A 26436-nucleotide genomic window follows, 5' to 3' on the forward strand; every position below is an offset into this window, starting at 1 on the left:
TTCCATGCATTTAAACTAGTTGTCACGAACCCAGAGCTACCCCAGAGCACAGCACCTGGGGGACAGGGGAGAAAAGGGGGGAGAAGCTCATGCCCATCCCAAAACCCACCCCAGGCCTTGGAGGGAGCAGGGGGAAGTTGGTCACAGAGGCTTGGAAACCCCCAAAGCCCCAGAGATGATCTCTGGTCCCCAGTTTGCAGAGATGAGAAGGTGCTGCACAACCCCAGTGAGGTGCCTGCTGCGGGATGAGAGCTTGGGGGCTCAAGGGGGACAGCAGCAAGTGCCAGGGAGACAGCAGAGCCCTGTGCCCTCTCTGGGGCCAGGACAGAGGGGTCCACTGTGGGAGATGTGAGAGCTGGGTGGCTCCAGGAGCTTGGTAACCTTAATCCTCCCTTGGATTAATGCTTAGGGGAGCTGGGGACAGTATTTAAACCTGCCAGAGTGAGCCCTCGTGTTGAGCACAGCCCTGTAGTGGGGTCGGAGGGGGACAGAGGGCACGGGGTGAGGACAAAAAGAGGTGCAGGCAGCCCTGTGGCCTGGTCTGACATGCAGCCTCAGATTTTGTGGGCATGTTCCTGGGCCCTGCCCTCCCTGGGAGCAGAGGGATGGGCAGTGTGAGGAGCAGCCCTGTGACAGGGTCACTTCTGGCTGCTGCTGCTCTGGCTGTGCAGGGCCACTGCAGGCTGAACCCCTTGAGCCTGGCCAAGGTGGAAACCATCTGCCCTTGGAAGGGTACTCTTCTGGGGGAATATCTGCCTGTAATGAAGTCTCTGGGATGAAATCCCTCTCTCAGGAAAAATTGGCTTCCCTAGGGCTGAGCTTTCAGCCTGGCTCAGAGGAGCAGAGCAAGGATGCCAGGGATGCTCAGACAGCCCATGTTCCTGCCCACACAGACCCCAAACTGAGCCCAGACCCCAGCAGAGGACTCCCTAGCTTGTGGCAATAGGAGCCACCCTCCTCTGTAGCCACTGGCCATGCTGGGGGTTTGCAAGGCCATGCAGAGGCAGAGCAGTCCCAGCTCCAGCTCTTCCCCTGAAGCACCTGGGCCCAGCCTACCACACCAGGTCCCCGTCCCCCGCCCCAGCTGAGCAGGAAATGCCACAGGGATACCCTTAGAGGATGTTCCCACCCCTGGCAGGGTGGGTGCAGCTCTCTCATAGCATCCCCTGTCCCAACTCTCTACCAGGCACCTGGCTTCCCCTGGACCCCAAGCACCACCTCCACCACTCCAAAGGCTTGGCCCCTCATGGGAATCCCCTGTCCTGTGCCTAGTCCAGACCGTGTCCTGCCCAAACCTGCTGCCAGTCCCAGGGAGCTGCCACAGGACATTGTCACCCATCCTGATGTGGCCAGTGTCACCTTGGGTGTGTCCCTGGCAGAGTGGGACTGCCCTTGCAGGGGCTGCAGATGCTGTGTGCCTGTCCCCTGGGGCAGTGAGGGAGGATCGGGATGTACTGTCCTAAGTGGCATCTTAACTAGATCTGATCCAGTCTTGCAAAGCCACAGCGCCTTCAATTCCCTTAGCGCTCCAAATCTGCTACTGTGCATCTAAGCGGATTATTTTAAATACCCCATGATGGACTGCTCCTTTGTAATATAAACCAGCCTCATGTGTCCCATTCCCCTCCTATTTGCTGTTATTTAGCTGCAGCTGTGACAGCTAGAAGTCTCCCCTTGTCCCCCTGCTCCCTAGGAAACATCCCTTGTACCAGCCCCTTCCCAAATCCTCTCTTCCCTGTGCTGCTGGATCCTGGGGATGCTCCCTCCACACAGCCTTTAAGCTCTTGGGGTGAGTGATGGCTGTGGGATGTGCTGCCCCAGAGCTGCTTCATCTCTGCCCAGAGCTGAGCCCTGCACCAGCATCTCCCCCACCTGCACCCCGGGGCTAGGCCGTGCCTCAGCTGCCTTCACCCACAGAGGGGCCATGCAGGAGCCCTTTTGGATAGGTTTTGCCAGTTTTCAGGTTTTTGCTCAAGCTGACTGGCTCTGACACCTCAGCCCTCAATGAAGTCAGCCAAGAGAGAATATCCTGCCTCCCATTCCCACTGGAGGGGGGTTTGGGGAGCACAGAGGCTGTCCTAGAGCCCACCCAGCCCCACTCTCAGCAACGGCAAAGAAGCTGCCACTTTTCCAAGCACTTCCCTTTGGGGCTTGTCTGATTAATGAGGGCTTGTTATTTCCAAACTGTTTGAAATCGTGTTTATTTTATCTGCCGCTGGATTCCTCTGACTCAGGGCTCATCGTTAACTGCCAAAGATGAGTGACAGATCCTGCTAATTACAGCTAATGATTGCCTTAAAGGATCTCTGCACACACACATGTGTTTGTGTGCACACATGCCAAGGGCCATTTATAATTTAAAGTGGGGAGAGTCGTTAGCATAAACCATGCCTGGATTAATTGCAGAGAGCAGCCTCTCCAGGGAGGATGCTCACCATGAGGTTGTGGTTTCAAGCACTGGATGCTGAGGGCAGCACAGGCTGCCTGGGCAGTGGCAGTGTGGTCCTGAGCTGAGTGTCAGCCTCGGAGACACCAAATCAAATCCACCACACAGGAAGTGTTTGGCACAGAGCAGTTGGGAGGGACCAGAGGACACCAATATGTGGCATGGACATGAGTGGCTCAGAGCCATGCAGGGCTGATGGGAGCTGGTGTCCAGCCCCTGGAAGAGCTCTGTGGGGTGTCTTCCAACTGTGGGGAGGACCATGCCCAAGAGACCCAGTTCTGCCCCAGTTTCTGTAGGAACAGGCAGAAGGAATGGGAGACATTTTTTATGGCTTTACTGAGGATAAAGTTGCAGGAGAACCAACCCCTTACTAGACATTAGAAACCTCACCCAGCGGGCTGGTGTTAGCAGTGCCCACTGCCCTGGACGTGCTCTTCCCTCTTCAGTCCCTGAGTAATCTAGCCCTGATGTGGTGACTTTGCTTTTATGTTTTTCCCCAGGAGGAAAAGAGAGAAGATGGAGACAATGAGGCTTTCTCTGCCCCTGGGCTGGAAAATGCAGAATGAGAAGCAGTGGCTGCAGGATCTCATGGCCACCACCCTGCTGAGGGGATGGGCAGAGTGGGCACATGCCATGGATAGCCTGACTGGGGGCTTCCACAACCTTCCACAGTGAGGTTTGTTCCAAGCCCTTCCCTAAATCAGCTCTCCATTTGCCTGGGATGACTTTCACCCACCCCTGTGAAGCAGGCACACAGGGACAGACCCATGTGTCCCCTGACTCCATCGCCTCATCCTTCCCCTCCCTGGGGGTCCTCGTGATGCCATTGCCCCTCTCCCTGTCCTGCCATCTCATGGAAGAGGTATCCAGAAGGAAACCAAAAGCTGTTCCAGATGGCAGAAAGGCTCAACAGAGCAGAACAACTGTTCCCCAGTCCTTACATTTCTGCAAACCAAATCCACCTTTCTTGGAAAAATGTAATTCAAGCTCCTCAGCCTTCCTTGGAGCTGGTGAGCAGCAAGAGCAAAGTGCCAGCACTGGCTCCCTGGGGAGGGAAAGTGCCATCCTGCAGAGTGCTTCTATATTGGTCTCTGCCACGAGCAGGTCTAAATTGGAAGTGATGGCAGCAGCAAGCGCCAGGATGCTGAGATGGACTCTGAGGCCTGCACAAAGTGATTTCAGGGGCTGCTTGTGCTTGGCCTGGGGGATGCCTGCCAGCACAGCACACTGCAGTTCTAATCCCACTAAAAGCTAGGTGGGAACAACTTGGACAAAGGCTTTTGTCTTTCTTGCTGAAAAAACCAGATTCCTGTCAAGACTGATGGTTTGTGAATTTGTCTAAGATCTCTTGAATTGTTCTGGTCCCCAAAACACTCAGGCTTCTCCTTCTGAAACACCCCAAATGTTCAATTCAAGGCTTTTGCAGAAGCAGCTGTCAGAAGCTGCAGAGCAGAGTTTCCTTCAGATATGTGCAGCCACTCAGTGGTTGTGACTGCTCCTGAAACTGCCCTGGGAGGCTGTTTGGTCAGGGCCAGCTCTTGCTTGTGCTTTTTGCATTGCCAAACTCCTGTCACTGTCCTCCAATCCCTATTCACACAGGGGTCCTGGGGGCTTGTGCTCTCCTGACCCCACTCTCCCCTGGCATAGTTTCCTTTCCCGTGGTTCCCCACTGGCATTTTTTGAAGCCTTCTCCAGGCCACCTTCCTTATAGCTTTAAACCCCACTGTCGCAGGGTCAGGAGGTTTCAGGAAAGATGCTCTGGAGGAGCCACAGGCTGGGAACAGAGGAAGGACTGTTGTGGAAGCAAGAGCAGTGCCAGCCATGCTGGGCACCCACTTCACCATGCTCAGTGTCATTTTGCCACAGATGCAGAACTCTGGTGGCATTGGTGACCTTGGGGACATCAGTCTGCAGAGTCCAAGTCTATGGTACAGGGAGCTGTACAGCCCATGGGAAATGGGTAGCTTTGAGGTCTCAGGGCAACTTTGGGGTGTGCAGAGCTGAGCAGTCACCCCCAAGCCCAGGTGGTGTTTTTCCCTCTATGCTGTGGCCAGGGAGGGTCAGAGCCGTGCGAGGTGTGGGGCACATGGCAGGACAGGCCACCACGAGGCACCACGCTACAAGCTGCTTGCTCTGCAGCATGCTGAACCCTGCCCAAATAGCCCCTGTGGTCACCATCACCCAGTGAGAGAGCCCAATTGCAAAGAAAATAGGGAAGCAGCTGAAAAAATAAAGTGTTACCATGGCACTGTGTGCACCAGGTCGGAAATTTGGGATGGTGCCGAAGCACAGCCTCGGATGTTCCTCCTGTCCCAGGGTATGAGGAGCCAACACAGAATGGAGAAAGAAGTGCCAAGAGCCAGAGAAAAGACACACTCCTGATGGCACCAGTGTTGGCAGTCAGGGCCTGTAGGTCCTCCAGATACTTGGGAAGAGCCAGGGATGCTGCAGCCACATCTGTGTGGTGTGAGGTGAAATGATCTAGCCCTTGCTCCCTGTCTTCTGAGCATGACACAGTGCCAGCCTCTGTGGGTAACCCAGCCCCTTCACCATCTGCAACCCTCCCCAAATGCCTGAAGTATCCAAAAGACAGAGAAATCTACTTAACCAAAGAACAGCCACAAGTTCCCAGAGACAGTCCCATGGGGCAGTAACTTATTTTTGAGTTGAAAGATGAACAGAGATGAACTGAGCAGACACAGCTTTGCTGGGAGAACCGGAAGGTGATGCAGCCTCAAAATCAGGATCAGAGGCAATGCCTGCCTCACAGCCCTGCACATACAACTGCCACACTGAGACCACCAAACTCCTGCACCTCTGCCCCGTGCCTCTGGTTATCCCCAGCATCAGCTGGCCTGTGCCAGGACAGGTCACAGCCCAGCTCTGTGCCCCTGGCCCTGCAGGCGTGGGCAGGGTGTGGGTGGAAGCAGCAGTCCCTGCCCTATCTGCCAGCCTCTGGGATTAGCTGCACACATCGGAGCAGCTCTAGCAGTGTCTGGGTAAGAACAGATAGACACAGATAAGGCAACCTGAATCCTGGGGAAGGCGAGCCAGCTGCATTAATCCCTGTGCATCCAGGCTCTGACTGGAAGATGCTATCATCCCCTTTCTCTCCCCAGCAGCTTGTGTGTGGCTGTCAGTCCTGCCTCACGCAAGGACAAAACCCGGCACTTGCATGGGTGGCCCTCTCTCCCAGAGCTGCTAAGTGGCTCCCATGGGGACACTGCTGGTGCAGGGATGCACAACCCACACAGGGATAGAGCTGGTACAGGTGTCCACAGCCAGTGTGGGACACCACAGCTGGTACAGAGATCTATCCTGGTGCAGCCAGGATGGAGATGGCCAACAGTATGAGGAACACAGCCAGAATGGGGACCCAGCTGGCATGGGGACACATGCAGGGGGACTCTGTAGAGCCCTGGGACATAGTGATGCTGCAGGACAAAGGATGACCTGCAGTATCACCCACCCCTGTGATCGCTTGGGGTCATCCCCACATCCCTCCCCAGGCTCCAGCTCTCCACTGCAGCAAGCAGGAGGGCTCAGCACTGTGCAGGCACATGGAGAGAGGAGTGCCCTGCCAAGTCCCTGCTGTGTCCCCATGGCTGTCATGCTGCAGGCTGCACGGTGTCGGGGGCAGCACGGCACTCCCCAACCCGCTAGCGCTGGCATGAAAGTGCCGCCACTGCGGCAGCTGGGCCTGGCCACCATCTCCACTTCCAGGTAAACAGATGAAACAAGCGGCTCAAATTCCCTCCCCGCCCCGGCATTCCCGGCCACACAGACCCACCATTCAGCCCCGCCACCCCGAACAAACCTCCAGTGTTTGGGATAGGGCTCCTGCTCCCGGCGGAGCGCCGTGGGGGGGGACACGCTGCGGCCGGGCCGTTGACACCTGGCCAGGCTGGAGCGCGGCCAGGGAGCACAGAAAGAGATGCTGTGTTTTTGGCCGGATCCTGCCGTGCTGGGGCAGGGGCAGAAAGGACCCCTTGTGTGCATGGACCCAGGGATGCCCCCATGGTTTGGCTGCAAACAGGGTTCCATTAGGCCGTGGCAGTGGGCACCAGTGACTCCTTGGAGTGGGAACCCAAAGGGGTGAGGGAGTCAGAGGTAGGGATGCCCTGCTGCCATTCAAAAGATTTGCAAAAAGTCACAAAAAGCAATGGGGATGATTCACCACATGCAAGTGGTGGCAGACGCAGGAGCAGGAGGCAGCTTTCCCTGTGCATCACCTTGCCTTTTACAAGGATAAGAGAAGAGTGCCAGCTCCTGCCCCTTGGACTCTTCTCCTCCAACCTCCCAGCCTTCTCCCCAGATTTTCTTTGGCTGGGGGTCCATCCTGCAGCACATTCTGGGATGCTCTGGCCATGGATGGGGCTCAGAGGGATGGACATCCCTCCAGGGAGCCTGACACTGAGCTGAGCACATCCCTGCCTCACCTATGACAGTTACTGTGGGGCCAGGCTGAAATGGAGAGGGGAAGGCAGGAGGCAGAGCCTTGATGCTCCAGCATCCTAGCTGTTCCTTCTTCTACCTCCATCATCCAAAAGCAGCTGTCAGTGCTGTTCCCAGGGACATTGTCCTCTCCTCCATGCCTGACACCTTCCTCCCTTGCTGTCCCTGAGAAGGTGGTTTTCCTCCCCAAGGAGTGCAGGGAAAGCATTTTCCACCACAGCAGATGAAAATGGATTCCAATCCAATTTTACCCTAGTACCACTTCAGTGATTTTGATGGAGCTGCTCTGGATGGGTGCTGGTTGGAGCCAGAGGACAGCTGTCGTGGCTCCATAGACCAGGGGTTTCTTATCTGTGTCACCTTTGATTACTGTAATTGAAATCCTGCTCTGATCTGAGCCGTGCCCGAACGTTTGTGCTGCCTGTACGGCTCTCGGCTCCAACAGCAAAATGACATTAATAGATTTTAAAGCCAGGCAAGGCCTGTAAGAGCATTTCTGCCTGACCTCCCGGATGGCAGCCGACAGCCACCACTTACCCCAGTCCCACGCTCGCTGCTGGCACAGCCCTGTCATCCCCCTGTGACTCATTTTCCCTCCTGGAAGCACAAATCCTGCCTTTCCCCAGAGCTGCTCGTGTGTCTGTGCTGGGTAGCCTGCCTCCTCCCACCCCTTTGGAACAGAGCCGGCACGCTCTCGAGGGAGGCAGGGTCCAGGGGTGCTGGTGGGATTACAGTGGGATCGGCTTCCCTACTCTAGCATGAAATTCCCCATGGGAAGCATTGCCCTTTTCTGGCATCTCCTGGCCAAAAGGGCAGCAGGGGGGACCTGCTGCCAGGCAGGAAGCAGGGGATGGAAATGCCACTGCACAGTCGAAGATGCTCCTGGCTGTGGTGCCAAGCTGGACAATTGGCTGTGGCTGGTGGCATGGCTGGTGCTTTGTCACCCTCCTCATCTTCTTTTGTGAAGCTGCCCGTGGTGTTTGGGCAGAGGCTGCGGCAGAAAGGGTGACGCCAGCACAGACAGCGTCTGAGGGCAGGAGCTGGGAGGACACGCGCGCTGGCACACACATTCCCGCAGTCTGGCTTGGCCAGCAGCCGGCACAGGGAGCGAGCCAGCCCCCACCACTGTGGGACAGCAAAGCTGCTGGCTCCCTCTGCGTTGGCGAGGTTCTGCTCAGCCAGCCTGGCCTCCGGGAACTGCCCTCTGGGACAGGCAGAGGTGTCCCAGGTTCAAAGATCCATCCCAAGAGGATGAATTGCAAATCCCAAGGGCCAAACTCTGCCCGTGCCAGACAATCACCCTGAACCCCCAGGTTTTTCACACTGGCAGCTTTTTTCATGACCATACAGCTGAGAGCCAGTCAGCTCTCTGTGTGCTGACACAGCAACCTGGGCTGGCACCAATCTGACAGAGCCATCCCAAAACTTCATACACTGGCCAAAGGGAGAGCAGGCTGGCCAGACAGCAGGGCACTCCAGCACCCCACCACCGGCACACAGTCTCCCCCTGGATCCGGGCTGGCCGAGCAGCAGCGTTTCCTCTCACGCTGGCGGGTCATGGGCCGGCACAACACACAATGCTGGGGGTTATCCAGGCCTTATCAGCTCTGGCCATGCAGTGCAGGCAGGAAAAGGGTTTCAATCCCAGCCGAGCCTTGTTTCCGTCAGGAGCCATTCCCTCTGTCATGGGGGAGGGCTGGACCGCGCTGTGCTTTTGACATGGGGACCAGTGGAGCTGGGCTGTGGGGAGAGCAGGATCACAGGGCTCTCATACCCCAAAAGCATTGCCAGGCTCTCTCCTTTGTGCTGGGAAAGCTGCCTGTCTCCTGTTTCTGCCTCAGCTTTACACACCAGAGCTGGTGAGTCCCAGGAAAGGGGTTGCCTTTAGGGCATGCAGCAAAGGTCTGGGCTGGCTGAGACATCCTTTGCTGGGGGTCACTGCTCCCCATACCAGGGAGGCATTCCAGAGCTCTGACATGCCAGGAAAATGCCTGCTCAGAGCTGTACAGGCAACCAGAGAAATTCCACAGCAAAGGTCACCAATGCCAGCCACAGGGGGGAAACTGAGGCATGAGGAGATAACATCCTTCCCAGAGCTGCTCCAGCCTCTTAAAGCTGACTGGAGGAGAGGACTGTGGCACAGGGTCTCTCAGTTCCTCAGCCAAACCCACAGGATCAGAGAGTACCTGGCCCCTGCTCCTCCAATCCCTGCAGCAGCACATGGGGTGGAAAGGGGAGGCACTGGCAAAGGCTGGGCTTGCTGCAATCCCCTCCCGCTCCATGATTAATTGAACACAGGCTAAAATTAGCCCGGAGGCAGCACCCCTGGGGTCTCCCAGCAGCATCCCACTGCCCCCGGGCTGCCTGCAAGTGGGTCAGGCTGCAGTCCCTCCCAGCTGGGCACCTGGGTGCTTGGGGGACCCCCCTGCTCTGCTGAAGGTGGGAGCATCGCTCCTGGCTCCATGGGACTGTTCTGCACCTCTCACCTCCCCGCTGCCGCCCTTCCCGGAGGCTTTTCCCTCTCTGGATTCACCGGGCAGGGCTGCGTTATGAGGAGCAGCTGGGAAGGCACAAGGCTGCCTTTTGGGATGGCAGGAGTGTGGATCCCCGTCATGTTCCTCCCCATGCCTTCAGGGATCTGTTATTTTTAGCCACTTTCTCTACCTCATGTTGCTAGCTCGGCTCTGGCTCTTTTTCCTCCCCTTCCCCAGCGTTAATTTGTTTTCTCTGTATTATTTGCAGATTCGGGGAGGCAGAATGAGGTGTTTTGGCACAGGGGACCACTCAACCATGGCTTCTTCATGCTGCTCTCCACCCAGGGTTTTGGTTGGGTTTTCTCATGGCTATTTTTAACCCACACCAGCAGCTCTGAGGGGATGAAACACCAAGGGGTAATGAAAATTTGAGGTTCTCTGTGGCCCATGTGCCAAGCCAGGTGGGAGGATGCTCATGGTTGTGCAGGGATGCTCCTGGGGAGGCAGGGCAGCACCTGGACACAGCCCCCAGCTGCACCCTCCGTGCTGGATTACATGCAATACCTCCTGCTCCCTCCTGACCCCCTGCACATCTAAGTCTGCAACCTCCCCCGTGCCACATCAGCTGGGGAGAGCAGGGAGGCTGGGCTTTTCCCTTGGATCCAGAAGAAAGCAAACAGGGAGAAAGTTAATTAAAAACTTCAAAGCCAGATCCTTCTAATTTGGCTTTACACGGCAGTCCTGCTCAGCATTGATGCTGTCCCAGAGGTGCCTGCTGGGGCTTGGGGTGGGAAGTGCCCAGAGTGTCACATCACACGATGTTCATGGGATTGTCACCCACGACTGCCACCCCTGCAGCCCTGCTGAGCCCTGGGGATGGGGTGCCACAGAGCTGGGGCTGGGCACCAGCCTTCCCAGGGACTGGTTTTGAAGCCACTGGAAGGGTGATTCCATGAGGAAACTGTTCCTCAGTTTCCCCATGGCACAGGGCTGCCAAACCTGCTTGTTGGGAAGATGTTTTCAAGGCACCTGGGGTGGTGCTGGTCCCCATATCCTGGCATGATACCACTGCCCCACATGAAGCAGGGCAGGGCTGGGGCTCCTGGGGGAAAGCAGGGGGTGTCTGCCTCAGCAGGGTCCAGCAAAACAGTGGCTCTTGTCCTAGGCTGAGGACCTGGCACCACGGGTGCTGACCCCTCCAGCCACTGCTCTGAAGGAGGTAGGGGACATCTTCCTTGCCCAGTTCTCACTCCTTTCTCCAAAAGGAGCCAAAAGTCCTCTGTTTTTTTCCAGAAAGCTACGTCACAGGACAGTGATGCTCCTGCCCAAGCGCTCTGCCGCCTTGCTCTGCCTCCTGCCCCCGCTTTCGGGTTTTTTTGGTGGTGGGTTGAGGTTTTTTTCCAGAACTTTTGGCTGCAGGGTGAGTAAAGGCATCCTGCTGTCTGAGGGCTAACGGCTTGTTGGAGAGATAATAAAGCAAAGGGGAGTAAATTAAAGTGACTATAAATAGCACCAGGAGAGGAAAAGGAGATGAAGTCATCTTCCTTCAGCTGAGCTGGTATTTGCATCACTCCTTCCCTTTGCCTTCCCCTGCCCCCTCACCCTGCTCGGGAAACAGTCATTCCCAGACACTGGGATCCTGCTGTGAGCTCTCTGTGCTCTCCTGGGTCCCCATGGGGCTGAGAAATGTCCCCCTGGGGTGTCTGCCCAGTGCTGGGAACTCACTGGAGACCACAGCGAGGTGCCAGTCACTTGTCCCCAGGCTCTGTGGCAGCTTCTTTACGAATCTGTGGCTTTGCCCTATGCAAACCAGAGCAGGGCTCTATGCAAACCAGTGCCTCCAGCATGACCCCAGCGCTGTATCCTAGGAATAGCTTTCAGGAGCCATCACAAACCCATTTTCTCCTTTGCAGCTCATAAAACGGGCAGCTAAAGAGACCCCCAGGAGCAGCGCCTGGAGGAAGAGATGCTGCAAACCCAACAACAGCAAGTTCACCCAGAGAAGCCCCTCCAGGAACCAAATTCCATAATTCACATTTTTATTCTTTAAGATTTTAACATCCAAGACTCAAAAACTCCCCCATCAGTCCCAGGACACATGGGAGAGGAAGGATCCTGGCCCTGTAGGAGCCTCACTGGAATCAGCAGAGAGCTTCAGATCTCTCCCCAAACCTCTCCATGCCAAGGAGGCCACTGCCCCTGCAGCCCCAAGCAGCCCCAAGCCCCCCAGCTGCCCCCTCACATGAGGTATATTTACATGAGTCAGAATGAGGTCACACCACGGTTTCCTTATGTCAGCTACCGACTCCTATTCCTGTGCTAGGCACACACACCCGTGTTATTGCAGGGTATTTATAGCTATTTTACATGTATAATTATAAAACCACAACTCCACACACACACAGAAATAATCCCGGTGCCGGGATGCAGGGGAGCGGGGCCAGGCTGATGGCAGCAGGAGCAGGACCTGGACCGCACCGCTAATAGTAATTCTTTGCACTTTATATATAGCCCCTTTCATCCACAGCTCTCAAAATCGCTTTGCAGGCATTTAATTAAGCTTCCCAACATCCTAATGTGATGACAGCCAAGTAATAATATCCTCGCTTTTAGGTACAAAGAGAGGGGGGTGGCAGGACTTGCCTGAAGTCCCACAGCGAGTCCAGGTGTCCTGTGTCCTGCTCCACACTTGTGGGGTGACCACAGGGGAAATTTTGACTCAGAAAGGTGATGAGGACCTCAAGATCCTGCTCAACCCCTCTCCTCAGTTTAGGGTGGTGACACAGATGACATTACAAAGTCTGGCGACAACAGCAGTGACCCCAGGGACTGCTGGGCTGCAGCTGCCCATCAGCTGGATCAGCAGGTGGAAGAGACAGATGCATCCTGACAAACTCATGGGTGTGAGCTTGGGGGAGAGCAATAAATGAGATGACAGGTCTGAAAGGGCTGATTTATGAGGAATATTAAGAGTCGTAATCCAGCCTGGCCTGGCCATCCCCCAGGGAGGCAGGGTGGTGGCAAGGACCCAGAGACATCACAAACCAACAGGATTCACTGAGGCCAGCGTCAGGATGTCTCCAAGCAGGAGGGCTGGAAGCAATTGTGCCTCTCAGGCATCCAGGCACTCAGTGTGGGGGAAGAGATGGGTCTCAGTGACAGCCTGGAGATGGGTTCCCACAATAATGGGTCTCTGTGGTCCTCCAGGTCTGAGGTTTGTGCTCCCTCCCATGTACATCCCTACTTGGATGGACCAGTTGCCCCCATCCTTGGGGTGCTGCAGAGGGCACAGGGAGCATGGGCTTCAGTTTTGGACAGTGATGGGATCACAAGCTGCCACCCAGCAAGAATGACACAGCAAGAGAAGGCAGCAGCAGAGCAAAAGAGTGAGGAGGTGCTGGAGACAAACACTAGTGTTGGCAATGAAAGGGGCAGGATGCAGCCCTGGGGGTGAGGCTTGTTAACCACCTGCAGAAAAAGCCACTCTCCTGACTGCTGCCCATGCATGGAGAGGTGGAGGCAAGTGCCTGTCCTCATCCCCACCCTGGGGAGCAGCAGTGGATGCAGTGTGATTCTGCACACATGGGGACTAAATGTGAGTCAAAAATCATAAACCCTGATTGGATCCTGTAGCAAGTACCATCCTGCCATTTTATGGTCATGCTGCTATTTTTTTCCTCCCAGATTATATCCAGATCCCTGCTCTCTGAAACATGCTGCACATGAGCCCCCCACCAAGAGCCCCCAGCTCATACCAAGCCCACAAGGTGGGGGACTAGAAGTTGTTTGCATGACAAACCCGGGGATCAAAGAGCAATGACAGAGACATGAAGCCAGAAAACATCTGCAAACCTTCTGAGGGGTGCAAGAAATGGCCCCAGATCAGTGTCTGTGAGGAGAAAGGAGAGAGGGAAACGGGGCAGGAAGCCAGCAAAGCCTGGGCACTGTCACAGGGACAGAATCACCTCCTCATCACTGAAACTACCCCATGGCTTGCTGCTGTCACTACTCTGAATGCCACCCCTGCTGTCCCCCCTCCACCACCAGCCAGACGTCTCTTACCAGGAGCTGCTGGCAGCTCTGCCACCTCGCTGGCCATGATGAAGGACTCGAGGATCCTTGCACGGAGCTCAGGGCCTGCCTCGGTGCTGAGAGGAGAAGGAGAGGTGTGTGAGGACACCAGCAGTTCCACCTCCCTGGAGACCCCCAGCTCCCTGGCACAGCAGGCAGCTACCCCAGTGGGTCTGCTGTGGGACTGAGGCAATGCTGTGGGACTGAGGCATTGCTGTGGGACACAGGCAATGCTGTGAATCCCAGTGTCTGCATCGTGCCTGCTCGCTTTGGGCACTGATGTGATGTCTGAGCACCACAGCTGCAATGGCAGCTTCCACATCTGGCATCCCCCTTCGGAGAACGCTGTGCCTGGGGTACTGGTGGGCTGTCATACAGCAGAACCAGCTTGGCTGGGAGCAGCCTGTCCATGGGCACCCTCCTGTCACCCTCCCTGTCCCATGCATGGCAGGGGGACTCACCTGGCGGCCCCAGGGCGCAGCAGCAGCTCCCCGAAGAGCTCCCCGAGGAGCCGGGGCGAGAGGCGGCTGCGGTGGCCGCCCTGGCACAGGTGACAGAAGTGGCGGGCGAGCTGGCGCAGGAGCAGTGCCTGGGGCTGGGGCAGGGCTGGGGGGGCCAGCAGTGCTCTGGCTCGCTGGCCACATTCCTCTAGGCCTGGGGTCTCTGTAGCAGGAAAAAAAAAGGTCAGTCTGGGACGTTAGGGGCATCCCCGTGCCTCTCATGGGAGCTCAGCACCTACCAGCACGCAGGGCATGAGCTGTGGTATTTCTCTGCCCCTCCTAGAGACCCAAAAAACCTGACCTCAACCTCTCCCAACACTATTTTTTTACAGCCCATCCCTTCCCAGACAGGCCATGGGACTTGTGGATATCCCAGGGTCTGCAGAGATTTTTTCTTCGGGGTCTTGGCCACTTCTTTTTGGGGTTTGTCTGCCATGTTTACCCAGTCACACCACCCCAGATCAGGCTGTCAGGTGCCTTTGGCACATTCCCCCTGTCAGCACATCCAGGGAGGGAGCTCAGAGGGCTGAGCTGCTCAACTGGTCAGGGCTGCACCTCAAAATCCCTCAGTGCTGCTCAAATGGAGAATATTCCATGGTGCAGAGCAAAGCCATAGTAAAGGCAGAGGTGGGAAAAAGGGCACCAGCTTGAAGATCTGCTGATTTGAAAGGCTCAGCCCTCCACTGCAGAAACAGTGAGCTGGGAGGGAAAAGGGGTTTTAGGAATTAAAAATAATGTGCACTTGGGCTGCAGGTGGGGCTGCAGTGAGGCTCCTGCAGCCTCCTGCATCATGGTCTCACTCTCCATGAAACACAGCGCAGGGAGAGCTGACAGGGGTGCAGCTGCTTCCAATGATAGTGGAATTGCCCACATGGATAAAATCAGACAATGGCATTGCACATCACAGAACAAAAACCAAAACCACTTGCTGCCAAAACCACTGTCACGGGTGCCCTGAGCAGCCCACAGCCCACAGCCCCCACCATGTCCCCGGTGCCCTCTGGCAGATTTGGCCGGGGCTCCCTGGTCTTGTGAGCTGTGAGCTCAGCGCCCTGGGACTGCGATGCTGCCCCAGGCACAGGAAACAGCCACTCTCCAGCCATCCTCCATCCCTGCCTTGTCCCAGCCCTTTTATCTGCTGGGGACAGGGAAGTCCCCAGGGCTGGGCTGCTCCCAGCTGCCTGAAAAGCCCGGCCGGGCCGGGGGCTGACTCAACTCCCCGCGGCTCTTTGCATCAGGACTGAGGCTTGGCCAGTGACCAGCTAGCTCCCGACATCCATCCTTGGAGCCAGGGTGCACCAGAGCCGGAGGGGCAGGGGTCTGGGCTCCCCTCCAAAGCGGGTCTGCACCCCAGCTGTGTTGGTGAACCCTTGTATCCAACAAACTGCTCCTGAGGGATGTTTAGCTTTGCTCCAGGGCCTTCCCTGCCGTAATTCCGCTTTTTTTGCACCTTTTTGCACCTAGAGGATCCTGCAGTAGAAGGCTCATGGCCAAAGCGGGAATTTGAGGATGTTTTTCCCTTCCTTTTGAAGGTGGTCATCTTGCTGCTCTCAGCCTCAAGCAGGGCAGAGGAGCCTTGCAGGGCAGGCTGCCAGAACCCAGCACCGTCTCCTCAAAGACTTACATTTTAATTTTTTCTTTTAAGCCCCAGAGAAATCCTCTTCCCATTGGCTTCTGCACCGTCCTACCCCCTCCTCCTCCTGCCCCTGTTGTGCCAGGAGCAGAGCCCGCTGCAGCACAGGCTGCAGGGAAAGGCGCTTCCCTTTGAAGTTGCTTAACGAGGCAACCCAGCTAATTGCTTCCTAATTGCGTTTTTATCCTTGGAAGGGAGGCAGCCTTTGATTTCTCCTCTGACGGGTGAGGGGAAGGCAGCTTCTCTGTGCCACCAGCCCCAGGGGTATTTCTTCTGGCTCTGTGTCTCAGCACAGGGCAGGGAGGATGGGGTGGCAGTTATCCCTCACCTTCTCCCTGTGTCCCTTCTGCTTTGCTGGAGGCCACAAAGAGCCCGTGGTCTTTGCTCATCAGGACATAGTAGGAAAGGCCACACTGGTCTGGGTACTGGTGATCTTTTAGTGCCTCTTAAGGCAGCCAGGAATATGATCTGCCCAAGCGCTAATCTGGCTTAGGATGGGGAGGTGATGCTCAGGGATGGAGGGTACTGCAGCAACTGGCAGTGAGATGAGAGCTGCTGTGGAAGGGGAAGAAAACCTGGTTTCACGAGCAGCAAGAGGTTCAGGTCCTGTTGAACACAGTGGGCAAGGGTTTCCTGTGCCTGGTGATGCCCACGGGCCCTCAGGCTGGGAAGGGCTGAGTGCCTCTGTGGGGACTCACTTGAGATGGGTTTTGGTCTGGCCTCACTGTTGGGATGGGCCATGGGCTCTGCTGACCTGGGTATGAGCCCTGCTCTGTTTATTTGAAAAGAAATCAAATAAAACCAAAACCTTGATGGTCTCCTACATTTGCACAGAGCCTCAAAACCTTGCAGGGATCTAAAGGCACTTCCTAATGGCACTAAGTTGAAAAAGCTGAGAATTTTTTGTGCCCATATAAAGCCAGGAGTTAATGAGATTACAGGAAAAAATTCCCAGGCAGCAGAGCCAAAATATTATAATAACGCTTTCTTCTGGGGCCAGCATCACCCAGCCTTGGCAGCTGCCCGTCCTGGCAGGCAGCACCTCCTCCTCCAGGCACTGCAGAGGGAGAAGACCACGCTGTGGTGGGGGCAAAGCAGCCCCCTGGATCTCCCTTCTTTCCCAGAGCATCTCCCAAATGATGCTGTGCTGCTGCAGCACAGGTGATGTTCCCAATGGCCTTTCTTAGAATCTGCCTTTAGTACAGCACTGGGCAGTGGATGGGGTCAGAGCCACCCTGGAGATTATGGGAAGCCTTTTTAGTGGCTTCCCAAAGTTTCTCCAGCCCCACAGAGGTCCCAGGTGTGGGGGCAGCCCGTGTGTGCTTACCTTGAGCCATGTGGACCAGGTCATTGTAGAGAGCTGGAGGGATGAGGGGTGTGGGGAGCTCCTGGAGGTACCACTTGAGGGCATCTGCCAGTGTCTGGGCCTCGTACAGGTCCATGTCCACAGCTGAGGCATCTGGGGAGAGAGACACAGGGAGCCCTGAGCCCATGGTGCTTCCCCCTGGCACAAAGCTCAGAGCTCTTCATCCCTGTGCAGACAGGGGGGCTGATTTCTGTGCCCATCTCCCCAGTGGGGCAGTGCATGATTTCACTGCCACCACTCACCCAGCAAATATTCCTGTCCCAATTTCCACTGACCCTGAATTCCACGTGCCCAAGGAGAGCACAAGGCAGCATCTCTGCTCTGAGTAAACTGTGCATGGGACAGGGAGGCTCACCATCCCACTGGGGTCCCACTGCAGGATAGGACCCATGGGAAGAGCTGAGCAACTGCCCCTTCCAGTTTTCAGGGCCAGGTGCCATGTGCCAACCCCAGCCCAGCAGGACCTGCTTGGAGAAGGCATCCGTGGAATGGGGTTATGGTTCCCAGACAATTCAAATTGCTAAAGGCTCATGTGATCCCCAGCAATCCCAAAATGGTGTGAATGTGCCCCAATTGGCATCACTTCCCCCAGGCCTGAAAGGTGCTGCACTGGGGAGGTGGTGAAGGATGCTCCAGGAATGGGGAAAGCACAGGAGGCCACACAGTCTGGGCTCAGGGGCTCAGGGGTCCTGGGATCAGGACAGGGACAGTGCTGGGAGCAGAAATGTCCCATGGCCTGTCAGGAGTCAAGGGGTGGGATGTGTCTGTCTGAGCCCCACGGCCAGGCCAGCACAGGGACATTGCTTCACCCTGGTCCAGGGGGAAGAAGCCTTTCAGCATCCTTTGGTATTGCCTCATGTGTTTGTCTTGGAGGTCTCCCATCCTGGCTGGGCTGGGTGGTGGCTGTCTGGAGGGTGATGGTGCCTTTTGCAAAGATCTGAAGGTTTCAAAATCTGGCATTGGTTCAAGCTGGACCCAAATGCAATGTTTTGAAATTATTCTTCTTGGAGAATTTGGAGGGCGAGGGGTACAGGAGGATGGGAATAATTTAAAAAATGAACATATTTGAGATGGTCTGAAATGTTTAATTTAAAAAAAAGAAAATGAAATTTGTAAGTTTCTTAAAGATGCTGTGTCAGGCCCCAAATGGCCTGGAATGACAGAGAAGAGTGTGGGCTTGCTCAGAGCAGGTTCTGAGCCCCCTTCACTCTGCTCACTGGATCTTTACCCCCTCAATGCACCTTCACTGAAATTGAAGCCATTTTGGAAGATGCTCCATCTTCCAGCAGAAAATGTTGTGAGCTTTCAACCACTCCAGCTGTGCTTCCTTCTGGGGCAATAAACCCAAAAGAGGGGAGAAACCCTCTTTCCTAGGACAAGGCTTTAGAGGCACACATTCAGCAGGGCTGGGATGGGGAGCAGCTGGGAAAAGCTGTTTTTGAGCACCTTGACCTTGATCTCCTCTGGTTGGAGTGTCCCTGCTGTGCAGCAGGCAGCCTGGGAGCCTGCCTGCCTGCGTGGGAACACCAAGCTGCAGAGGGTCCCTTATGGCCAGGGCCTTCCATTTGGCTCCCAGACGGAGAGCAAACAGATTGGCCAATGCCCGAAGGGAAGCCTTTAACCCAGCCATTGGAGACGCTACCTCACTGTCAGCAGCTGGGAGCCGTGTCCCGGGGCAGCCTGGGGACAGCTGGGACAGATGCCACCATGAGCCATCCAGCGTGGCCAAATGTGAGCCAGGGCAAACGGGGTGCTGCCCTTCTGGCACCCCAGGAAGTCACAGCATCTGCCCTTGGCATCCTCGAGATGGGCAGGGCTGTGCCAGCTGCACCCTGGCCCCATTCTGGTCTGTGCTCCTGCTCCCATCTCCCTGCCACACTTCTGGCCCTCCTTGGCTGGCCAGAAGGGTTATTTCTGCCAGGTTTGTGGGGGCATGACAGCCAGGTCCCCATGTTTGGTAGCAGTTCTCCTGGAGCTGTGAGCTGGCAGGTTGTCTTCAGCTGGGCAGGTGGAGGAGAGTGGGGTCATGGATCCCACAAGATGCTCCAACACCTGGTTTTGGCTGAACACTCACAGTGCATGGCTAAACCCCAGGGATGCTGCTGGGGGTCCCAGGGCCTCATTGCACAGCAGAGAGCTTTTCCCATCACTGGAATGCACCGAGCAAACCCCAGAGCCCTTCCCACATGCCACGAGGGTTTCTGCAGGGACCTGTCACTCGCCTTAAGGATGCTGGCACGGATTGAGGAGAGCAGCCACAAGCTGTTCCTGCGCAGGGAAGGGGCCCTGCCGGGCGCTGGCCCCAGGCGATCAGCCCCGGGCTCCACCGTGGCCTAATTAGCTTGTTTGCCTCGTTAGGCATGAGCCTGGGGGGGTGTTCAAAGGGAAGGCTCAGCCGGTTTCAAAGCGAGATTCAAAAAACATCTTTACACCCGGAGAGAGGCGTGATGGGGAGAGCAGGGGGACTCACACGGCGCTGACAGAGACTGATTGCTGACAGCACCGTTCTCCGTGGCACTGCACTAGAAGTAGCCATTAGCCTGCCGTCCCCGTCCTCCTGGAAATGCAGTGGCATCCTCCTGCCCCAGAAGGAGTTCTCCCCCTGCCCCAGAGGCTGCCCTGCTGAGCTGGGCTCCCCATCAGGCTGAGAGCTCAACGGGGATGCTCCGAGCTGTCCCCCAGCTGTCCCGGCAGCTCGGGGAGGCTCAGCCGGCAGCGGGGGAAGGGTTAACCCCGCAGCCTTCCCAGACAATTACCACCGGCCTGACCCCACGGATGCTGCTCTCTCCTTATCTGAGGGAAATGATAACCAGCTATAAGAAGTTAATGAAGCTGCAGGATGAGTCAATGCTCTCCTGCTGCTCTCCAGATGTTCCCATCCTTTCCCCAGGGGAATGATGGAGGAATGACGGAGGGATTCCATCTGCCTGCCATAAATAGAAGGAAAACACCCCAAAACCCCAACCTCGACCCCATACCAACCCCCTCCAACACACAGCCTGCTTGCTGACCTGCTGGCAGAGCAAGCATCTGGGGACCAGCAGCGAGCATGCCTTGCCCATGGAGGGGTGAAAAGCAGGAATAAATTTTGGACTGGGGACAGGGTGTGTGGGATGACCACTGGCCCAGGGGGAGGACTCCCACTGGCATTCCAGACCCCACATCCCAGCGGAGGCAGAAAGGTGCTGCAGCTTTGGGCTGAGTCAGGCTGGGCAGGAAATCCAGGAGCTCTCCCGCAGCTGCGGCCGGCCGGGGAGGCGTGAGTAAGGCTGAGTTTCGGTAAACGAGGAGGATGTTTGGCCACAGGGCTGTGGTGGGGAGGCGGGGGCTGTTCTGAAGGAGAGGATTGAGCAGGTCCTGGTAACCAGCTGTCCCCTGCATGTGGCCACAGGTGACGCTGCTCCCAGAGCCCTGAGCAGCTCATGGGTGACAGGGTGCCTGCCCTGCCCAGCACCCAGGGCCCCTCTCCCTGCATGGGAGATTCCAGCAGGCTGAGCTGGACCTTGGCCACCGAGCGCTGCTGCAGTGAGATGCTCTCAGGTGTGTGGTCACTGTGACAGAGGGGCACCCAAACCAGCCTGGGGCTGACTGAAATACCGACCTGGGAGTTTCCCTACCCCTTGCAGACCTTTTAGTTTTAGCTGTCCCTGCGTGCTAGAGAGATGTCCTCGCTGTCCAGTTGTGAGGGCTGTACGTTCCCATCTGCACGGATGCTGACCAGGCACTCGAGCTCCTGGGCATCCCATAGTGAGGGTTTACTGGGAAACTGTGCACCAAATCAGGGAATATTTCCCAGCTTTGACTCAGCATCATTGTAACATCTCCCAGCCAGCCTGCTGGTACCTTGTGCTGGGACTTGGCAGCTGCCAGGACACCCCCTGCCCATGCACAGGAGCTCCTGCCAGCTCCAAACACTCTCCCAGCTGGGCTTCACCCCACCGTACCCTTGGCTTGCACTCAGCCAGGGTGGAGGTGCTGGGATCCTGTTTGAGGGTGCCCACTGAGCCTGCCTTCCCCCACCTCACCTTCCCTAAGGCGATCCCCTTCCTCAGTTTTCCCAGTTGCTATGGGAGGGGATGGCAAAAACTCACCCCCAGTTCTCCCTGATGGGTCTGGCAGGGATGTCTCTGCTGCTGCCGTTTATTTACCCTTCTTTCATCACCACCAAATATAAGAGATGAGCTCATGCCTCTCGCCAGGCTCTGACGACACGGGGTTTATTTCCACTGCAGGTATAAATAAAAAGCAGTGCCGCAGGCACCGGGGCGCCTCACGCTCGGGAGGAAAGTCATCCTGGTGGAATGAGCTTGCCCAGAGTAAACCAGAGCCCTTGGGGGCCTCCGATGCCCTGTGGCATCCCAGGGATGAGGATGGGGATGCGCTCCCTCCCCGCGCATCCTCACCGTGGTGACAGGGGCAGCGGCGTGAGCCCCCCAAGCCGCTCCTCACTCCCCGACCCTTTCTGCCTAGCAGCAGCTCCTGGCAGCCCCGGCGCAGCCCCGGGACCCACGGTGTGTCGCTAATCCCCACCGAGAGCTGACCTAATTCCCGGGCACGTGAGCATGTCTCCAGGCAGAGCGCAGGGAGCGCGCAGGGCCGGCAGCGCGCCCGGCACGCCCGGAGACACCGGCTCCAATCGGCCGCGCTCTGCCGCCGCCTTCCCCGGCAGCCCCGCCGCTGCTGCCGGCCCTGACAACAGCGGAGCCGCTTCCCATTGCTGCGCTTGTATCTGGGGAAGGGTCTCCGTGTGTGTTTACAGCGTCTGCAGCTGCGCGCCAGAGCCCCGAGCAGAGCGCGGTTCTCCAAAGCGCGGGGGAGGGTTCGGTGCTTCGCAGCCATCCCGGGAGGGCTCGGTCCCACCGGGGCCATAGGGAAAACCCACGGACCCCGGAGTGAGCTCTCTGTGCACTGTCCCCCGCCAGGGAGCGGGGTAAGGACACAGACCTTCCCTGTAAGGGGTGGCAAAGCACTGCCCGGACATTCACACAGGACTTTGCAGCCATTCCCAAACCAAACCTCCCCCAGCTTGGGTCCCTCCGGTCTGAAGGGCTACAGCACCCACCAGCCCACCCACAGCTCTGCTGCTACCACCCAAAGAATGTCCCAAGTGTCCAGCAGCAGCAGTGAGAAAGCTGCCTGCCATGTCCCAGGCGTGCACAGAACCCTCAGCAAGCCTGGGGGGAGAAGACATCGGGTCTGGGCACTGAAGGAGCTCATACACCTCAATGTCCCCTGGCACTGTGGGGTTCGTGGGTGATTTGCCCCTTCCCTGTACCCCAAACATTCCCTCAGCTGGGGACAGCAGCCCAGGGACACAGGGGACAGCAGGAGTGCGGGCAGCTGGAAACTCTTCGGGTCAATGTGTGGCCCCACACCACAGAAATACCCCAGGACGTGAAGCAGCTCTGGCTCCCACCCAGGCACTGCAGGGAGTGTTGAGGGCAGCAGGGTGAAACTCTGCTTTATTCCTCTTTCCCTGACACTGCAGCAGGGCTCCTGGCTGGCTGATCCCCTCCCAGCCTTTGCTGAGCTCCCCCCAGCCCCCTGTGAGGCTGCATCTTTCCTTTAAGTCCCTTTTTGGTGCCACCATGTGACTCTGATTCTCATGTTCAGTGATGCTGCGTGCCCCCCTCCCCTCTCTTATTTGTTCTTGCAGCATCCATGATGGAAATATCAATTTTGGTGCACAGGCTCTAGACAGCAGTCAGATGCCACCGACCTGCAGAGTGTCACCAGTGCCAGCATGGGGACAGGCTCAGCTCAGACTGTAGAGCCATGAGGAGCCACTCTGTCCAATGCTGCCATGAGGATGGGAAACCTGCATCCCAAACCTGGCTGATGATCAGCTCAGGGACTGCCCACAGGTAAGATCCCCCACAGTAAGGGCTCTAAAAGGGCCAGGGATGGGGAAAGGGTTCAATCAGCACAACTCAGACCTGTGCCTGCACTGCCAGCCCTGGGAACACAGTGCCCATGGGCTCCTAGGGACAGCCAGGACTGACTTGCACAGCTCCTTGTGTCCCAAGGTCCTCCTCTTTCTTCCCACTGGAAATTCAGACGCTCTTTCAGTGCAGAAAACATGCCGAGTCCTCCAACACATTGAGATATGGGGGTTAGAAAACCAACATCTGAACTTTTCCAGCCCTTGCTCCTCTTCCCTTGCACTCTGTAGCAGTTTTCCTGCCACCCCTGCCAAACACCAGTGGGATTTGGGTATCCACAGGGAAGCTGAAACCCCTGGTGGGTACGTGGTTTTCCCCCCAGCCAAGACAAGGTTTGGTTCCAGCAGCCACCAACCCTGGCTCTGATTTGTCCCCATTCCCCAGGATGAAGCTTGTCCTTTGCAGGCAGAGAGGGGAGGCTGGAGGGACAAACCACCAGGAGCACGGGAGGAAGGGAGATGTGACTCTGTCTTCTCACCCACAGGGCAAGCAAACTCCAATGTTCCAGCACGGCTGTTCTACTCCACTGAATGCAATGAGAGAGGAGACAAAGCAGAGATGCTCTCCAGCCCTCCCCAGCCCAGAGTGGGCTCCAGCAGGGTCCTGGGGAAGCACCCTTGGCTCTGTGCTCTGCAGGAAGTTGCAATAGGAGTAGGCTGCCAAGCTTGGCCTCTGCTGGGATGCTTGACTCGGGCAGGAACATCATTCCCATCCTGCTGCAGAGCATCCCTCTGGCATGGCTGAGCATCAGCCCCTTCAGCTGAGAGCTAACAAGTGTAGGACTTGTCCTTCCCCCTCTGGGGAGCTCTGGCTTTGCCCAGCTCAGTGTTGCCGAGCTCAAGGGGCAGCCCCCTGCAGTGCCCAATTAAAGATTTCAGTCCCAGAGGAGATGTGGGCTTAGGAGTACCAAGTCTCCCAGGGCTGCTGGTGTTTTTTAAGGGCTTTCAGATGTTTTGAAAACCACAATGGCATTTCTCTGACCAGTGCTGGGCCCTGCCATGGGAGATGGTCAGACCTGGACAGACCCAGCAAGTGCCCAAAGCTCTGGCCAAGCCAGTGGGGTTTGCCCTGGGCTGGGAGGGTCTCCTAAGGCTGAGCAGGATTTTGGCAGTAGCTGCAGTGGTGCTGCTCTGTGGGGAGCCCTGGACCTGCCTGGGATGCTGCACCAGCTGCATGGGAAGAACAGAGGACCCATAACTCCTTCATGTTTGGAAAACAAACCATCCTTCTTGTGCTGGTACTGCTGCCCATGCCCAGCCTAGGCACCACCAGTGCCCAGGGCAGCCCAGGGGATTGCTCTCGGATGCCTTCACCTCCTCCAGAGCTCAGACAGTAAATCTGGCCCGGGCTACAAGGCTGTGAAGAAAAGCATCCACAGGAGAAGAGCGGGGTGGTGGGGTTAGCGCCCCTCAGCCCCCAGCCCCCATCCCCACCGCAGCCCTCCTCGGGCAGTGGGGAAGGAGCATCCCTGCGAGCTCTCCTCTCCTCTCCTGCATCCCTCCTTCCCCGCCCGGCGGGACTCGGCTCCCGGTGCGCGGGAAGCGATGAGGTCATGGTGCTTAATATAGCGATTTCATCACAGCCCTTCTCCCCAGCAACACCGCCCGGCTCCCGCCGCCCCCCGGCCGGCAGCGCCCGGCATGCGGCGGGATGCGGGCCCGGCCCGGGGCTCGGTGGGGCCGCCCGTGCCTGGAGTCACAGTGCCGCCCTCTGGGCACGGCGGCCGCAGGATGGGGATGCTCCCTGCACCCCCCACCCCCCAAAAACCCAGATCGGAGCGGCACGCTGGATCCACCGCGTCCCTCCCGCCCCGCGCCGTGTGCCATCCTATCCCAGCCGCGGGTTTAGAAGCAGGTACGGGGAATTGTTTTTCTCCTTCCCCCCGCCCTGCTCATGCCCCTAAGTCCTGCAAACAGCTTCCCATTCTTGCAAATAATGAGCTTTCCCTTTCCTCTTTCTTTTTCCCTGTCCCCAAAGACGCTTTCTCCCTGCCCTGCTTCTTAGATACAAACCCTAGAGATTTAAAAAATCAAGTATTTTTTTCCCCCCCAACCCCCCAAAAAATATTCTTTTAAAGCACCCTTTCCCCGCACCTGCATCACTTTTGTCTGCATCACACGGGGAGAAGAGGGGGTCGGCATGCAGGCAGGGCCGCACAGAGCTGGGATTAGGAGATGTTGGTGCTGTAACCCCTCCCTGCCAGGGTAGCATCGCCCCCACAGCCCCCTTCCCTCCGGGACTCACCAGCCAGGAGCGCCTGCTTCAGCTCCGCATCCCCCAGCGCGGCGGGGCCCGGCCTGTAGAGCGCCTCGCTGTCGGGCCCTGCGACACAGCCGGGAGAGAGGGGTCAGTGCCGAGCCCACCGACACAGCCGGGAGAGAGGGGTCAGTGCTGAGCCCACCTCGCCCCTCCCGACACGGGGCAGGCGGAGGGGCCGGGAACACCGCGCTCCTACCCTGCCCTGCCCCGGGGCTGGGCAGAGCTTCGGCTCCGCGATGCTCTTGGGGCGCTCTGAAGCGGGCAGGGCTCTGTGGGCAGCCGGGTGTGCCCGAGGCTGTGCCCTGGGTGTCCGTACCTTGTTTTTCCAGCGCCTCGATGAGCCTGGCCACGGTGTGCAGCACCTGCTCGGGCAGGGCCGGGTGCTCGCTCAGCTCTGCCTGCCCGGGATGTCCTGCGGTGAAAAGAACGGGAGAAGGGGTTTGGAAATTCAGCTGCCCCAGGACAGGATCAAGCTGCTGCTTTGGCACAGCCACAACCAACACTTTGGCTCATGCATGTCTAATTTTGGAGCAGTTCTCCCTTTATTTTATCCTCTTTTTTCAATAAGAGTCACCGCTGGGGGCTCAGCCGCTTGCTGAGAGGCAAAGACATGCTCAGGCATGTGCCCTGCCCGTGGGGAGTGTCCCATCCTGGGCACGGAGATCCTCCAAGCCCAAACCCCTTCCCCACCTCTGTTGCCAGGGCAGTGGGATGAGACTGCCCCTGCCATCACTCACAGTGGCACAGGGCAGGAGCTGGGGACACAGACCCGTGCCCAGGACAGACAGGGCCCTCTGCAGCTCTCACCTGCTCGGGCTCTCTGCTGTGCACAGCAGGGTTGAGCACAGGCCCAGGGAGCATCCAGCCTCCCCTTGGCTGGTACAGACCCCCCTCAGCCCCTAAAAACCCTCCAGCCAAACAGGGGTCAGCACAGACCCCCGTGTGCTGCTCACTCCTGGCTTTTAGAGCAAGGACACCTCAGTGCAGACCATGGCAGAGAGGAGCAAAGCCCTTGGCAGGCAGGAGAGCAGCTCTCCTTACTCCAGGGCATGTTGTATCCATCCATCCATCCATCCATCCATCCATCCATCCATCCATCCATCCCTCTTTATCACCCCAGCTGATAAACCCCTCCTGTGTGGGTTAAACCCAGAGAGATCTTGGCAGGGTAGTGCTGGGATTTCTCCCTGCTCTCTCTTTGGTGGCCTTGAGAACCCAGAACAGCAGGGGCAGGGGCTGCACACACAGGGCCGTGTGTGGCTGCTGCTGCATGGACAGCCTGTGGAAAGG

The 26436-nt window shown here is 57.3% G+C and overlaps 1 protein-coding gene across 1 annotated transcript in view; it reads right to left on the minus strand.

Moving 5' to 3' along the window:
• The window catches only part of PIK3R3 (phosphoinositide-3-kinase regulatory subunit 3), a 77492-nt gene that overhangs the window by 46648 nt on the left and 4408 nt on the right, over nt 1-26436 (minus strand). The window contains exons 3-7 of the mRNA XM_064720374.1: nt 25463-25558; nt 25132-25209; nt 16907-17038; nt 13908-14109; nt 13438-13523 (exon numbers count right to left, since the gene is read on the minus strand). Coding sequence (XP_064576444.1) covers nt 13438-13523; nt 13908-14109; nt 16907-17038; nt 25132-25209; nt 25463-25558 — 594 coding nt within the window. The remainder of the gene's footprint in view (nt 1-13437; nt 13524-13907; nt 14110-16906; nt 17039-25131; nt 25210-25462; nt 25559-26436) is intronic.

The sequence above is a fragment of the Zonotrichia leucophrys genome, chromosome 8, assembly GCF_028769735.1.
Source record: "Zonotrichia leucophrys gambelii isolate GWCS_2022_RI chromosome 8, RI_Zleu_2.0, whole genome shotgun sequence".
NCBI classification, from domain to species: Eukaryota; Metazoa; Chordata; class Aves; order Passeriformes; family Passerellidae; genus Zonotrichia; species Zonotrichia leucophrys.